General features: G+C 31.9%; 1 protein-coding gene across 2 annotated transcripts; it reads left to right on the top strand.

Annotated features, from left to right (window-relative positions):
• Positions 1–6: 6 nt before the first annotated feature.
• On the top strand, positions 7–15668 carry LOC134688576 (golgin subfamily A member 6-like protein 25). Of its 2 annotated transcripts, XM_063549384.1 has the most exons (10): positions 7–225; positions 1480–1665; positions 2337–2441; positions 2922–2948; positions 5056–5421; positions 7315–7347; positions 7664–7681; positions 8241–9026; positions 10257–10304; positions 15372–15668. In XM_063549384.1, exons 1-8 carry the CDS (start codon positions 181–183, stop codon positions 9024–9026), a joined length of 1566 nt encoding a protein of 521 aa, XP_063405454.1. In that variant the 5' UTR covers positions 7–180; the 3' UTR covers positions 10257–10304; positions 15372–15668. The 2 variants fall into 2 exon arrangements, with proteins under 2 accessions (XP_063405454.1, XP_063405455.1); XM_063549385.1 differs by lacking the exon at positions 2922–2948.
• The last annotated feature ends 506 nt before the right edge of the window (positions 15669–16174 follow it).

Raw genomic sequence — 16174 nt, 5'->3', positions numbered from 1 at the left:
TGAAAGTGGGGACAGGAAGTACCATTTTGTCGACGTTTTATGGGTGAAAGATAAACCCGGAATAAATTTATGCAAATCCAGCAGAAATCTGAGCCATCCTTATATGATACGATTGATTACCTAACATTGATCAGCGTTCGATATCTTCTGACCATTTTTTTGCTATAATTTTTCGTCAAAATGGTGATCAAAGTATACATATCGTCAGTAACTGGCAATTCAAAGGTGAGGTGCATCAATGTTTACTTTTTTTGACAGTTGAGTGCCCCACCTACTAAATTTAAATGTAAACAAAACATATTCATAGTCATACTTCAGTCTAACCCCAAGACAGTTTTAAAACAATGTGATACTGTTGTCAATATTGCATGTTTGGTAGAAATTGAATGACTAATAATGATACTGATAACTTCAATATTCTGATAAGATTAGTTGTTTAAAATGTTATGTTTGAATAGAAAGAAGCAAAAACTGGTGTTAGAATGTGAACCAGCACATTGTCACAGGCATTGAATAAGTAAAAAGGATAAAACTGTTCGGCTTTAAAACATGTCAAACTCTATCTGTCAGCATGAACCCGACGAAAAACTGGACTATTAAATCAAAACTTAAAGATGGGGTATATCAGATTGACATCTGACTGAATATATATTGTAAAATTGGGCTGAATAATGAAATATGAGTCTTGGATAAATATTCCTAAAGTACAAATGAAGTGATTATGAACATAGAAAAGTCCTTGCTCAAACACACACTCCATTATCTTGTAAACTATACAAGAGCATAAACCTGAAGCACAGGAAGGCACTCTTCTGTCTCCACAAAGCACTAAAGAGTGAGTCTCATACACCTTATCACTATTTGTCCACCATTACTGGATATCACCTCACAGGTTCCAGTAAAATTTTGAAGTCATAAAACTAAATACCTGACACCACAATGGAAATGTGAGTTGTATGCGTCAAAAGGTCAAGCGGCCGGCCAGCCTAGTAAGGCTAATAGCAATAAGCATGATAAGGTGTATTGGGGTCTAAGCATCACATGGGATTACCGATTTTTTGTAAGCGTGACATGTGAAAATCAAATTTTTGTGATGTGAAAAAGTCTAGCAGAACACGGGAAATTACAAAAAAATGAGAATTACACAGTATAAGCAGGATACAGGAACCTGACAAAATGGTAGGCAGGATCCGGGATCAGAACCCCCCAATGAGACCCCCGAAAGATAATCTCTGTAAAAATTAAAATAAGAGAATGGTAAATGAGTGAAAGAGACAACAACCAGACCAAATGTTTACAGCTTCAATAATGGATGGCACAAGTGAAGATGTCTGATTTTGGTTGCAGAATAAAAAAAATATATAACATAATCACTGACACTGATGATATTTTATTGTTCATTTATCTACATATATGTGCACAAATTTTTTATGAATAAACTTAAAAGACACTGATTGATGAAATGTTATTATTTTACAGATGAGGAAACAGCAACAGCATGTTCAGTCCACGTTAGAAAGTTTTAAGATAGATTTTGAAAACATAGACATTTCTTGTCCCAACAATGAAGAAGACAAAAAGTTTATGAGAGCCAACAGTCAAACACGAGAAGGATCAACTGTTCCATTACCTCCTCAGATATTTAATGAGGAAGAATACTGTGGAGTAAGTATCATTTATTATCTGACAATGTCTGATGAATACTGAGATAAACACCATTATAAATTTAGACAGACTTCTTGACTAGCTGTACATATATAGCTAGTTTTTGACTAAATAGTACTTATATAATTATCAACTATAAATTAAAATGTACATGCATAAACATCATAAAACCTATGTTAGATACATTGTAACTGCACATATTTTACATTCTTACAGAGAGACTTAAAGAAAAGTTATTACTGCCTACAGTTTAAATCTTGTAAAGCATGTGTAGGTAGTATCGATAAATTTATAATTTTAGCATTCAGCAATTTCGAGCTTTGTCACAGTTTGTCAACATTTTTTTGATATGAAGATTAAAAAATGTTAAATGATAATGTTTATAGCATGGGATCTAGAGCTGTTCCGATAAATGCAGCAGAGAAGACTGAATATCTGAAAAAGTACAAAATTCTCAATAAAAAAAATTGAACCGATGGCACCAACTGACAACATGAAAAAATACTCAGTCTCTATGGTCACATACAAAAATGAAAATATTGTAAAGTTTTGATAACAGACTTGTAAAACTTCTTTCATTGTATGAATTGTTATTTATGTTTGCCATTTTATTTATATATATATATATAATGTATACATGTACTGATATTCATATATATATTTATTTTCAGGACTATGAAGATTTTGATTTAAATGTTGAAGACAATTTATTATACGAATTTTTGAAAATGGCACCACAAAAGAAAACATCAGAAGCCTCAGTGACTGTAACAGGAGTAAGTAATCATCTGGTTACAAGGGTAGGGTATATAGTATTCTCCTCAGATAGTTCATAAAGCATCATGGTAAACAAGGATATATATTTGAAATACCAATTTGTTTCTAAAAATAATAGCATCACATCCATAACATAATCTATAAGAAAATCGATTCAGATAACATCACATTCAAGAATTATAGCATCCCATTATCGTGATGCTAAAAGGCCCTGGGCAGAACTCTGCAGGTCATATGAATTTATTTGGTCTTCCCTAAAATAAAATGGGAACTTGCTATGTAATATGTATTTCTAAGTACTCCATAATATGATAATTTATAACTTTATTTCCAATTGGTCTTCATCTAGTTAAAGAAATGTTGCCTTTTATAGCAGATATTTTTTATTTGATTTTGTTGTATGTATAACTGTACAAGAGATTTCATCAATATGTTGTAAAATGTCACCTAAGCCAGTAACACTCTATACTTTGTATCAGGAGGAAGATGAAGAAAAGAAAGATGAGGTATCCATGGTAACATGGCATGTGCATGGTGTTTTATCCAATCAAAATCTCTTTTTACATTTGGGGAAAATAAAGTCTGATAGCAATAAGTTCCCCAGTTTTAATCATTGTGTGATCATGTGATGAAAATTTATTCTCTTTTATCATGTTTATAAATTTTAAGATTCTGAATAATGAATTCTGTATATTTTACATGTTCTATGCTTAATTCATAAATTTTGGTCATTTATGAACAAATATCATTGACACCTCCCAAACAAAATTATGTCATATCTTGTTTTAATGCAGCTTTGTCCTATTTGCATTTATATAATTGATGTTAGAAATATTTTACATAAAAAGTATGGAAGTCTGTTCTCTCTATTGTCCCCCATTGAAACAAATTAATCAAGAATATGCCATTCACTGTTTCATCATATATTTTTTCCTTCCCCCAAAAAATTAATTTAAAAGCCCCGATGAAAAATCAATGTCATGAATGTGGAAATGCAATACTTTACATTTTAAAGTATTATAAGTATAGATAATTATGTTGTCATAGATTCTGAATGTACCCTGTTTTGTATTTTATATGACAAAAGTTTTACATTGCCTAGTGTATGAAATAGTGAGATAGAAATATGTGTTGTATTTTGTTATTACTAACTGTTATATTAAGATACATGTACTGATTAACTTACTATCAAACACAAAAATCAAAGTAAACACTTTTAACTAAATCAAGTTCTATGCCAGTTTCGAGCGTCACTGATAAGTCTTTTGTAGACGAAACGCGCGTCTGGCGTATATACAAAATTTAGTCCTGGTATCTATGATGAGTTTATTACTGATGCTTGCACAAATTTTATGTTTTGACTGACACATATCCCATGTTTATCAAATGTGTTTGATTGTAATACAATTCCTCGATATTTTTAAAATACGTTAAGCATGCATTAACATTGTAGCTAGTTGAAAGCAAATTATATTAAAACAGTGAAAAATGTTACAAAAAACTTTCAGAAAAACAAAAAATGTGCATTATGATAATTGTAAATAAATGAACTATAAAACTTTAACTTATTTTTTTAACAAGAAGTCAGATTTTAAGAAGACAGATGTTGATATCAGTCTTGTACAGTAGCTTAGTCATTAGATGTGCATGATATTAATGTGAATCCTGATTTTAATACAGTTTAACTTGATGTTACTATGATATACAAGACAGAGTGATCTGGCATGTTACTTTCTTAATGCAACAAAAAATAGTCATATTAAAAAAAGATATAGGTAAATAATTTTATAGGGTTTTACATGTATAATTTCTATAAGTGGTTATAAACCATCACAGTATTTCATAAATACATAAGTTGTTTTAGTTAATAAATATATCAGATCTAATTACTTTTTACCACATATGTTGTTGTTGAATAACATGATAAGACATGTGTTTTGTCTTTTTTTTCTTAAGGTGTAATACCACCATTGAATTTTCCCTATTAGTCTTTGTTAAATTGGTACTTTTAAAAAAAATGTACAGTATTTACCTTTATTTCAACCAAAGAAATACTTTGCATGTGTAAAGTTTAATCCTTTCCAGTGATACAGTGAAAATTTCACACAACATTTCATTGCATATAAGAAAATAATCATCACCGGAAGTAACCAACCCAATTTTTACACTATTATATACTGGTTACCTGCTTTGGTAGCTATGTAACCTCAACGTTCCAAAATATTTTTTAAGACCATCAAATAAAAAAAGAAGGATGCTTTCAGACATCCAACATACATATTTACGACTCAGAAAAATTTAAGTGCATTGAAATGCAGGGTTAATTTTCTACAACTGTCAAATTCAAGGGAATATTTTTTTAGGCCTACTTTTGTATGCAACCTGATGTGACGTACCATGATTTGGTGGTATTACACCTTAAAAGGGGTATAATTCATGAAAATTAATGCCAAATTTTATAATTGTTATAAATGTTATGGGAAATTGCAATCGAAATCTGAATCTTTTTTTTTCAAGCAGATCCAGTTCCTTGAATCTTTTCTATTCATAATGTATATTTTTAATACCTATAGTGACTGATTTTTACAAATATTTATATTAAAACCAAATCAGGAGAAAACAGAATTGATAGAAGAGGTTGGTGAAAAAGAAGAAGTTAAAGAAAAGGAGGACAAAGAAAATGAGAAAAATAAAACAGATTGTGCTGAGGAAGTGAAAGAGGAAAAGAAGGAAGGAGAGACAGAAGGGGAAGAAAAGAAAGAAGATAAAAAAGAAGGAGAAACAGAAAAGAAAGTAGAAGGAGAGGAAAAGAAGGATGGAGAGGAGGAAAAGAAGGAAGATGGGGAGAAAAAGAAAGAAGAAGAAAAGAAGGATGGAGAGGAGAAAAAGAAAGATGAGACAGATAGCAAAGTGGAAGCAAAGGATGACAAGAAGGCAGAGGATGGAGAAGAGAAAAAAGAAACAAAAGCTGAGGAAAAGGTTACTGTGTGAACCATGCATGATACTCTCCAGAATTCAATTTTAATGATCAAACTGAGAAATAATTACCAACAGAATACATGCATGGTGTGTCCACGTGTGATATATGTTGTATGGTGTGAAAGGTGCACCCATTGTACCATGCAGTGATCTGGAAGGTTTTTTTCACTATGGGCCCAGGGCCCCTCAAAAATAAATTCAATGGGCCATTTTAAAAAATAATGGGCCATGGTGTCAAATAAGTGGGCCATTCGAATTGACTTATAAAAAATAAAAAGTATCATTATTTTCTAATGTTTTGGAAAAGAGGTGTTGGTACAAGTTTACCTTTATGATTTTAAATAATATTGTTCCTGTGATTCTGTAATTTCAATGAGTATACAATAACTTCTTCCAAAACGGACAATATTAAAGATAAACCTTTATTTACAATGTTTAAACTGTTACTGTTGCCTTGGCTTGTTCATGTTCATGTTTTTTTAACATTAAATTTGGGTCTTCGTCGATACCATACTCTTTCCAGACGTTCCGTAAATATTAGAGGTCATTTCAGGAACGTCCTCTGCATTTCTTGTATTATTATTATTATTTCATCAAGATGACAAGAATAACAGTAGAGAGTACCATTAATTGATAGAACAAAACAATAATTCGCTGAAGTCATGTTTACAAAATTTCAAAACGAGCCAAAGACCAAATAATGACAAGGACAGTTAAGCGCCTTGTATGGAGACAAAAACTATATTCATAAAAAGGCTTCAGGGGTTTTCAATCGAAATAATAGCAAGCTAAACTAAATTAAAAGATTATTATTAGAGTTAAATCTCGTCTGTAATAGCCAAATTTCACAAATGTAAAGTTGTTTATAAAAAATTATATCATGAATGATGGTTAATTGCGTTTTTTGGGGTTATCAGTTAAACCGCATGGTTCTATTATTACCATAGGAAAACACCCGAGACGTTAAACCGCATGGTTCTATTACCATAGGAAAACACACGAGACGTCCTAAAATATATAGGTGCTCCTATGATTGGAGGAACATTATACAGTTGTGTACACACACATGGCGGCACGGAACACGATCGGAAAACTTTTTGACGATATCTAAACGTTTCGAAATGATGTGAAAAATATCGTGCGCCACGTGGGCGCTTACATTTGTCACTCTATGCGCCATTTCTGGTGAATATGCGCTATAGGCGCAGGGCGCACGTCCTTCCCGATCACTGACCATGCACCTCAGATTGGAAAGATATGTTTACTGTTTCCATGGATTTACAGTAGAATAGACATAAAGCATGGTGTGGTTTTACCAGAGTGTGTCAGACTTTGGGAACAGTTTTGTGAACCAGATAGATATAATCCGAGTTTTAAGGTTTTACATGTAATGTTTTACAATAAGTTTTTTTAACCATCAAGTGTGTGAACCTAGTTTCAGTTGATACTATTTATAATTATACTACAAACATATTGTTTTGTTTGTTGACAATGTTATGATTAGTTAGTTATTGGAATGTTGAACAGTAGTCTGTTAGTTTTAATATTTAGTGACAATGACGCATGCATTAAAAAATTGAAAAAAAGTTATTTTTTGTGAGTGATGTTAGGTGTACTTTTCTTTTTGACATTTTTCTTCAAATATGATAAATGATGTTATATATTTTTTATGATCAATAATTGAACTTTTTCTATGTTTTAATGAGTTATTTCCCTTGATAAGACTTGAAAATAACTTATATTCTGGAGATTTGCCAATACAACAGAGTCAAAAAACTAAATCATATCATGAACAAGTAATTTTGTTCATCATTCTCCTTTCTAATAACAAGATAATAGTAGGCAAAATTTCTCTTTATAATTATATTAATAATGTAATTTAAATATCTTCAGGAAAAGCCAGTTGAGGGAGAAAATGAAAACAAGGTAATTTTTGCTTTCAAATATTGGTTTTCTTTAAACTGTTAAAATTTTGGTTTAAGGATAGTGTACATATAAATGATAAATATTAATGTAGAAATGTGAATTAAGAATATTATACAAATCACTAGGAGAATCACTGTGATTAATAATAGTAAACCATTTTGTTCACTGTTTTTTTTTATATATGAAAGTTTTAATATTTTGAGTTCTATTTTGACAGATCGATTTAAAAAAAATAATATGGAAGATTTAACATTAAGAGACTAAGAAAAAAATGCTGAATAACAGGAATTAATAATTTGAATTAAATTTATTATAGGAGGAGTCTAAAGAAGAAGTAAGTTGCATGAATTGTCTCCCCTTAAATAACCAAACTTTACTAACAAAAATACTCTTTGTTTCCTTTTTTTCAGTGATTTATTGTTAAATAGAAAATAGTTATTCTCAGTAGAAAATACAATCAATTCTATATCACTGAATATAGCAATAAGCCTGTTTCAAAGACTAATGTTCAATGTAATATTCATAATGATGTATATTGTTATATAAGATGTGTTTTTACATAATTAAATTTATTTCAGATGTATTGGTTATGTTATCAGTCAGCTTAATACTAATGCTAAATATATACTATTAAAAAAAGCATACTTGACATGCTTGATATGTACCAGTATTTGAAAAAAAATCAAATACAATGTACCAACAATTGTTAAGGAAGGAATGACTCTATGTTAGAGAGGTAGATAGTCTCAATTACATTTATTATACTTCAAATTTTCTATCATTACTGGTTTAAGAGTGAATGTAATGATTATGAAGCATTTCTATCACTTAAGTTTAATGCCATAGAATTTTTAGTAATTTTCAAAATTGATTGAAAATATGTATATTTAAAGAAAGAGGAAACAAAAGTGAAAGCTGAGGAAAGTAAAACCGATGAAACGGATGAGACAGCTACTTTTACTTTATCGGCTGATGTTACGATAGATGAAGAGAAAAAGGAGGAAGATGTCAAAGTGGAGGCAAAGGTTGAAGAGGTGAAAGAAGAAGAAAAAGAAGTTAAAAAGGAGGAAGAAAAAAATGAGGAGACAGTAAAAGAGGAAGAAAAAGTTGAAGAAACTCCCAAAATTGAGGAAAAGGTTGAAGAAACTCCAAAAGAAGAAGAGAAAGTAGAGGAAAAGAAAGAAGAGCCTCCAAAAGAGGAAGAAAAAGTTGAAGAACCTCCAAAAATAGAAGAAAAAGTAGAAGAACCTCCAAAAATAGAAGAAAAAGTAGAAGAACCTCCAAAAATAGAAGAAAAGGTAGAAGAACCCCCAAAGGAAAAGGAAAAAGTAGAGGAACCCCCAAAAGTTGAAGAAAAAGTAGAGGAAAAGGAAGAGGAGAAAATTCCAGAACCAGTAGAAATAGAGGAAGAAGAGGACAATTCTTTAGAGGCAAGAAGAAGGAGACGGAGAATGGAGAGAGAAAAGAAAGAACAAGAAGAAGCAGCAGCTGCAGAGGAAGCTTCAAGTTCCAGGAGAGGCAAAGAACAAGAATCTGAAGATTCTGGAGTCTCAGAGTCTCTGGAAGAAAGGAGAAGACGACGACGTGAAGAGAGAGGTAAAAAGGAGGAAGACTCGTCAGCTGTAGAAGAAACAGCTGCTGAGAGAAGAAGACGTAGGAGGAGGGAAATGGAAGATTAGGTATAATGCATGAAGTGTGGAATTGACAAGCAAGTAGCCTACAGCATGTATATTGTTTACATGCCTGAAAGCATCATGTGATGTCCTAACACAGATTGAAAGGATGGAAGTAGATTTAACTCAGTTGTTTAGCATTTTGTGTTTTAGCAAATTGATACCACAGACGTGTTCGTCAACCAGCATGGTGTGATGTTCTAAGAGAGTTTCAATTAAATAAAGTAGATATAACTCAATTGTTTGACATGGTGTTTTATAGACAATAATTCACGCCAATGATGATCGATTAATCGTCAACCAGCATGGTGTGTGATTTTACAACAGAGTTTGAAATGAGTAAAGTAGATTTAACTGAATTGTTTGGCATGGTGTTATATAGGCAATAATTCACACGATTGATGACAGGATATTCGTCAACTAGCATGGTGTGTGGTGACAGTGATATTGCATTGTCCTAGGTACATGATATGTGTGAATTTGTGATCACACTACAAATTTTAGTGGACACCAGCTATACCCTCGGTATATTGCTAGAAAAGTCTGGAGCAGCATAGAGTGACCGCACACAGTTTATACCAAGTAACAGTAAGACAGCATGGAGTGACCAGTAACAATTAGGAATGGAAGGAATTAATGCATTTGATGTTAAATGTGTGAGCATGGCATGAACAAAGAACTAATAATGTTTAAGTTTAAACTTTGTTGTTTCTGTACATATGAATGATAAATTATCCAGAGTGAACTATTGTTAGAGATTGTTTTATTTTTATTTTTTATTTTTTGTTTTCCAAAAGAAGGAGATTTCAAGATAAATACTTTCATTTTATGGTAAAAATAAAATACATGCATATAAATTACTTTGCTGATAATCAAAATTATTATATCTAAATTATAATATTTAAAACATTTTACATGTAATAAACATATTTTCGTTACCAGTAATATTGCAATTGATGTAATTCAGATATCTTTTTTCAGGGAAGGCTGTTGCTAACATTCAGAGTTATCACAAGGATGTATAATAATGAAATTTTAAGTTGAATAACATTTAATAATGTTTTTGTTTAACAGCTTTATTATCTTTTAGTATTTGTTCTCATAAAATGAACTTGAATTTAAATTTTATACTTTCACGGTACAAAACACAGACAATTGTCATTGAACCTTGTGTTGCTATATTTGTCAATTTATTCATATATGCACTTAAACTATTTTTCTTTGTTTTACTTGCAGGGAGGTGAAACAACTGAATAAGAAAACAAATCTAAGTCAAATTTGAAGGTAAGTTTGAATTATATTTGAATAAACTTGTACATGTAGCATTCACAGTCATATCATTTATAAAACCGCATTTTTGTTTTTTAAAGGCAGTGCTTTAAGGCCTGACTTTTAAGTCATGAGGTTCATCTTTTCATACGCAATCTTTGCAGGGGGTCTTTTGGCCAGAAATAGATCCGGAAATGTTCGAATTTCTCCTCTTCTTTTTATGGTATAATATGGTTTTTGTTTCTTTCATTTACATTGGGGACTAAAGAAACGATCAGTGTGTATTGTTCGTTTTTTAGAACTTGTTATTAGTGTGTATTTTGCATTATAAGCAGTCAACCTGACTACAAACTATCATTATGTGTATTCCGTGTGGAAAGAGGTCGGCTCAATTTCGAGTGTTATCTGACATCTAAAGATTCTTTAATTAGTTCAGACGTTGATATAACAATGAAAAGTCGACTGAACATGATTAATATTGCATCTTCTATAATTCAAAGCGGAATTCGGTTTATGAACGAGAAACCGTAAAGCGTTTTCAATTTCGGTTCTAGTTATGTATGTTGTCCACGTTTTATCCTGGTTCCCGGTACTACGTTCCGGGTATTAGCTATTTGATATATGTGATGTGTAACATTACGATCGGGTACCAGCCAATCTACGTGTGTATGTGTACATGATTTCCCGCCAAAATGACACTTCCGGCAAATGACGGATAAAACCTAATCGACGATCCCGGGTCAATGGACAAAGCCAATGCAATGTTACGCGACTCGGGTTCGCATACTTATTTTATTTATTTTGGTAATCGATCTATTTCCGGTATCATGTAATATTTATCGTCATGAACATTGATGTTTTTACTTGCTGAACATTTGTTTCTCTTTCATAAATTAAACATCTCTATACGTTTTGAAATTAATTTTATCTTTTTGTTGGATTTGAACTTTGTCTTGTGTATTTTTTTACTTGTCCACGGTCAACCAAGACAAAAATAATTACTTGTCCGGTTGTTCAAATGTACGAGTCGGGCATAGCATTTCCACACCCCTGGTTATAAAACTTTTTTTTCAGGGCACAAACCCACTTTAAAGAGACTTGTCTACTGCCATACCCATCCTATTTTCATGCACCATTTGCAAGCAAGAGACTGAATGGTTTGCAAAATTAAAAATCAGGACGCTGTCCAATTAAAACAAACTTGAGAACTAAACTGGATGAATATTGTAGGAGAAATCTAGAGAAAAGTTTTGATTTGTGAAATTGGTTTTCCTGAAAAGTCATTCATCCTAGCCTACAGAAAGGAACTATATATTTAACTGTCCACCACCAACTGACGAGCTAATGTTGAGCTTCACATATGGAATTACTCAAAAACCAATGTCTATGTTTTCAGCACAGATTTCACAAGTTATGACACAGCTGTGCTTTTTTTATACTCGTTAAAGAGTTGAATACTAAATTTTATTCTTTTATCAATAAATATATATTGTGTCATTTAAGAACTTGTATTTTGCCAAAAGATGCATACTAGTGAATGAAAGTGGTGCAGTTCATTTTGCTTTGGTATATAGAATTGAATTACAATTGTTCATGTTATTGGAATGCTTATAAAAATAAGGAGATGTGGTACAATGTATTTGATATTTAGTGAGTTTATCAAGCAAAAGTGAATAAGAAATAGGTATAAGCAGTTACAGGTACTACTGTACAATCTCAAACAATGAGAAAAACTCATACCGTATAAAAGAGAATTTCATATTTACAAGCAAGTTTTGTTTTTGCGTTAAATAATTTTCTTCTATTGTTTTAATTGCAAAATATGGGAAGTGGTTAAAATGCTAATGAGACAGCTGTTATGGCCACATAGCCTTAATTGAAATTTTCTTTTTCATTCATACCGGTAGATTTTGCCTGGAGTTAGAAACATATCTGCCAACTTTTCAAAATGCACATGGGGGTTTTATGTGAAAGATGGTCCATATAGTCATACAAAACCTTCAAGGGAGCCTTCAAATGGAAGCAGGACAAGTTGCCCCACTGGCTAATCGCCCCACTTTTTAAAAAACCGCCACAAACTGATTCATCAAATCGCCCCACATGTGAAATTGGTCAAATCATGTTTAATATTACTCCTGCCAACTCGCCCTACTTATAAAAAAAACAGTAATATTTAGATTAATATATACAATTAAAAATAAAAACTCGCACCACTTTAATGAAAACTAATCTACACAGAATACAAACAAACCGAAAATTAATTTAATTACTATTATTGATATATACTGAGATTATAATTCTAAAAAAAAACTGATTGTTGAAGAATAACTAAGTTTTGAAGCTTAGTTATTTGCATAACAATTGAAAAGTAACCAGTTAAATGTATCAAAATGCAATATAAGGAATTTAACTTATATTCAATGGAATAACATCTTTTTCCATAAGTGGGGCGAGTTGGCATTACTTAATTCATCCTGGTTAATAATATATTTATCTAGATTTCACCCATTTCCATTAGATGGGACCAGTTGGCAGGAGTAATATTAAAGGGATTTAACACAGTTCACAAGTGGGGTGATTTGGTAATCCAGGTTGGGGCAGTTTTTTTGTCGAGTCTGCGACTTTTGTCGCAGAAAGCTCGACAGGGATAGTGATACGGCTGCGGCGATGTTAGCTCAGTTCTTAAAAGCTTTAATATTTTAGAAGGTGGGAGACCTGGATGCTTCATACTTTGTATATGGTTGCCTCATGTTAGGAAGATTCCGTCAGTCACATGTCCAATGTCCTTGACCTCATTTTCATGGTTCAGTGACTACTTGAAAAAAAAGTTAAAATTTTTTGTAATGTTAAATTCTCTCTTATTATACATGTAAGTAATTGGATAACTATATTTGGTATGTGCGTACCTTGCAAGTTTTCACTTGACCTCGACCTCATTTCATGGATCAGCGAACAAGGTTAAGTTTTGGTGGTCAAGTCCATATCTGAGATACTATTAGCAATAGGTCTAGTATATATTCGATGTATGGAAGCACTGTAAGGTGTACATGTCCAACTGGCAGGTGTCATCTGACCTTGACCTCATTTTCATGGTTTAGTGGTTATAGTTAAGTTTTGTGTTTTGGTCTGTTTTTCTTATACTGTTTGCAATAGGTCTCCTATATTTTGTGTATGGCATGGTTGTAAGGTGTACAGGTCTACCTGGTAGGTGTCATATGACCTTGACCTCATTTTCATGGTTCAGTGGTTTAAGTTAAGTTCTTGAGTTTTGGCCTTTTTTTCTAATACTTTATGTAATAGGTCAACTATATTTGGTGTATGGAAATATTTCATGATTTACATGTCAGTCGCACAGGTTTTATTTGACCTTGATCTCATTTTTTACGGTTCATTGCTCAGTGTTAAGCTTTTGTGTTTTGGTCTGTTTTTCTTAAACTATAAGCAATTAGTCAATATTATTTGTTGTATGGAAGAATTGTAAGCTGTACATGCCTACCTGGCATGGTTTATCTGACCTTGACCTCATTTTCATGGTTCAAAGGTCAATGTTTAGTTTTCTTGGTTTATGCTAAGATTATGTGACAGTTGTAATAACGCTTTTTTATTAGGACTATCAACAGAATATCAATGATTAGTAAAGAAGGCGAGACATTTCAGTGTGTGCACTCTTGTTTTTAAAGTGAGGCGAGTTAGTGAAAAAGTGGGGTGATTTGTCATGGATTCCCTTCAAATATATTCCAATGTGGTTTTTGGCTTCTTCGTGCATTATCAAGCTCATAGCCATTGTTGAATTAATTGTTTTCCTTAAAATAGTCGACAAAATTGCTCTCACAAAATTTCCATTTGGGAGCCTTGAGCTCGATGGGGGAAATACTCTGCAAATACTGACAGTTGACAGGTATGGTCATCAAAAAAGTTGACATGTTACTATGTACATTTACTATTATGTTACTTGATGTCCTTGCTATACACACAGTACAGAGACTAGTCAATCTTTGTGAACTATTTTTTATGGGAGTCATAAAATATGTGTATACAATCAATAATTAAAAATAGTCTATTTATATTGAAAAGGAAAAGTTCTTATATGTCTAAAGAAGAGGGACGAAAGACACCAAAGGGACAGTCAAACTCATAAATTTAAAGCAAACTGACAAGGCCATGCATGGCTAAAAATGCATTTCATGGGAGGCACAGAAAATATACTGTAAACAGTAGACTAGATATAGGTGAACTAGGTACAAAAGAACTCTAAATCTTAAATTCTACAAACCACCTCTGTTCTATGGAAGATAATGATATAACTGGACTAGAAATACACACAACCTGTAATTAACTGCCTTTACAGCGCTTTCGCGCTTTGATTAAATTGGGAGGGGGGAGGGGGTCAACAGCATAGTGAGTTCAAATCACATAACGAATTCAAGTTCTTTGACTCAAGTTATTCTGTGTCAGAAACCTATTAGGTGTCAAATATTTAATTACAATCAAAATTTAGACCTACAGGTATCGAGTGTGAATATTGTGTCTATTTTTGCCCCAACTGTTCCAGGGTGGATTTCTGCGGTCGTATCCAGCTGCGCTCAACTAAGCAATAAATTAGATTTTATGGAATTTAATATTTTTAGTAGAAACTATACTCTTTAAAATTATCAATTAAACACCCAAGAGTTATTACTTTCAGATATTTTCATCTTTTTTTAAAAATGACTAGACACTGAATTGTCAGCTAGTTCTTTGTTTAAGGATTATGCCAAAATTGTTGTTGTTGAGTTGATTGTTTTTATATTTTCTTGCCAAGAGATGTTCAGAAACTTGTTTTATCATATAACAAAGAATGTTCTGGTATAATGCAACTGAATTGCATATAATATTTACCAGACTATAGAAACACAATCACTACAACAGGCCACCTCTCTTCTTTTGTTCCTTCCTTTCCAAAAAATAACCCTTACAATAAAACTGCAAATCACACTGGATACAATAGAACAAAAAAAAAACTGCAAAAAAATGATTAAGTTGTCAGTATTCAATAAAATAACTTGCTCTATGGCTAAAGATTCATGTTTTTATTTCTTTTAGGTGCTGACTGACTGGTTTCCTGCCTGACAATACTTTTGCTCATCTTCATAGCTCATCATGACCAGAAACTTAATTCAGTTAACTGCTGAAGGACTGTTTGTTATCATCAAGTGCTTTCCATGTTTACATTCTGTGCTTTTACACATAAATTGACAGGCAGAGAAATGTTAAAAGAGATTTGATTGTTGCAATATTTGTGTTCGAATAAGCATTTGTTAATTTCAGTATTTGCAAATTGGTTTGGGTATTTTTGTGCTTTTTACTAACCACCTCAGAAGAACTGACATATTAGAACACAGCACATATTGTCAGGAATCAAACTAGTTTTAGAGAAATCTCTGTCAGACAGGGATGTGTAGAACTAATTATAAGTATTTATTTTTAATAACCATGTAATAAGCTTAAACTATAGCTTGATATAATGGCAGCCTGTATATTTTATATTTTTTCATCAATTATAAGTTATAACAAATCTTTTCAAAGAAAAAATTTTCTTATGTTTTTGGCTAAATTATTTTTGATACAGGAATGAAAAAAAAATGTGTTTGATCAAAATTAGAAAACTTCTTTTAGAAGCAATTTTATAGTGCAATTTTTTCTTAATATACTCATTGTGTAGTAGGAAACATACTCTTTGTAAATTAATGAATGCACACTTCATTTTCTAAACATAACCCAATTTGTGAAAATGACAGCATTCATCTCTGCAATATTTTGGCTATGAAAAATGTTATAAATGTTCAATCTACTTATGTACCCTATAAAGCCTCGACCAGGGATTTAAGGCCATATTTCTTCGTAAG

Source organism: Mytilus trossulus, chromosome 10 (genome assembly GCF_036588685.1).
Source record: "Mytilus trossulus isolate FHL-02 chromosome 10, PNRI_Mtr1.1.1.hap1, whole genome shotgun sequence".
Lineage (NCBI taxonomy): Eukaryota > Metazoa > Mollusca > Bivalvia > Mytilida > Mytilidae > Mytilus > Mytilus trossulus.
This window is presented reverse-complemented; position numbering and strand designations above follow the sequence as displayed.

Bases quoted from the DNA above. Each gene is read 5' to 3' on its own strand.
- LOC134688576 (XM_063549384.1), top strand. From the start codon at position 181: ATGGTGATCAAAGTATACATATCGTCAGTAACTGGCAATTCAAAG. The intron at 226-1,479 runs GTGAGGTGCATC...ATTATTTTACAG, and splicing joins CAGTAACTGGCAATTCAAAG to ATGAGGAAACAGCAACAGCA. The intron at 5,422-7,314 runs GTTACTGTGTGA...AAATATCTTCAG, and splicing joins AAACAAAAGCTGAGGAAAAG to GAAAAGCCAGTTGAGGGAGA.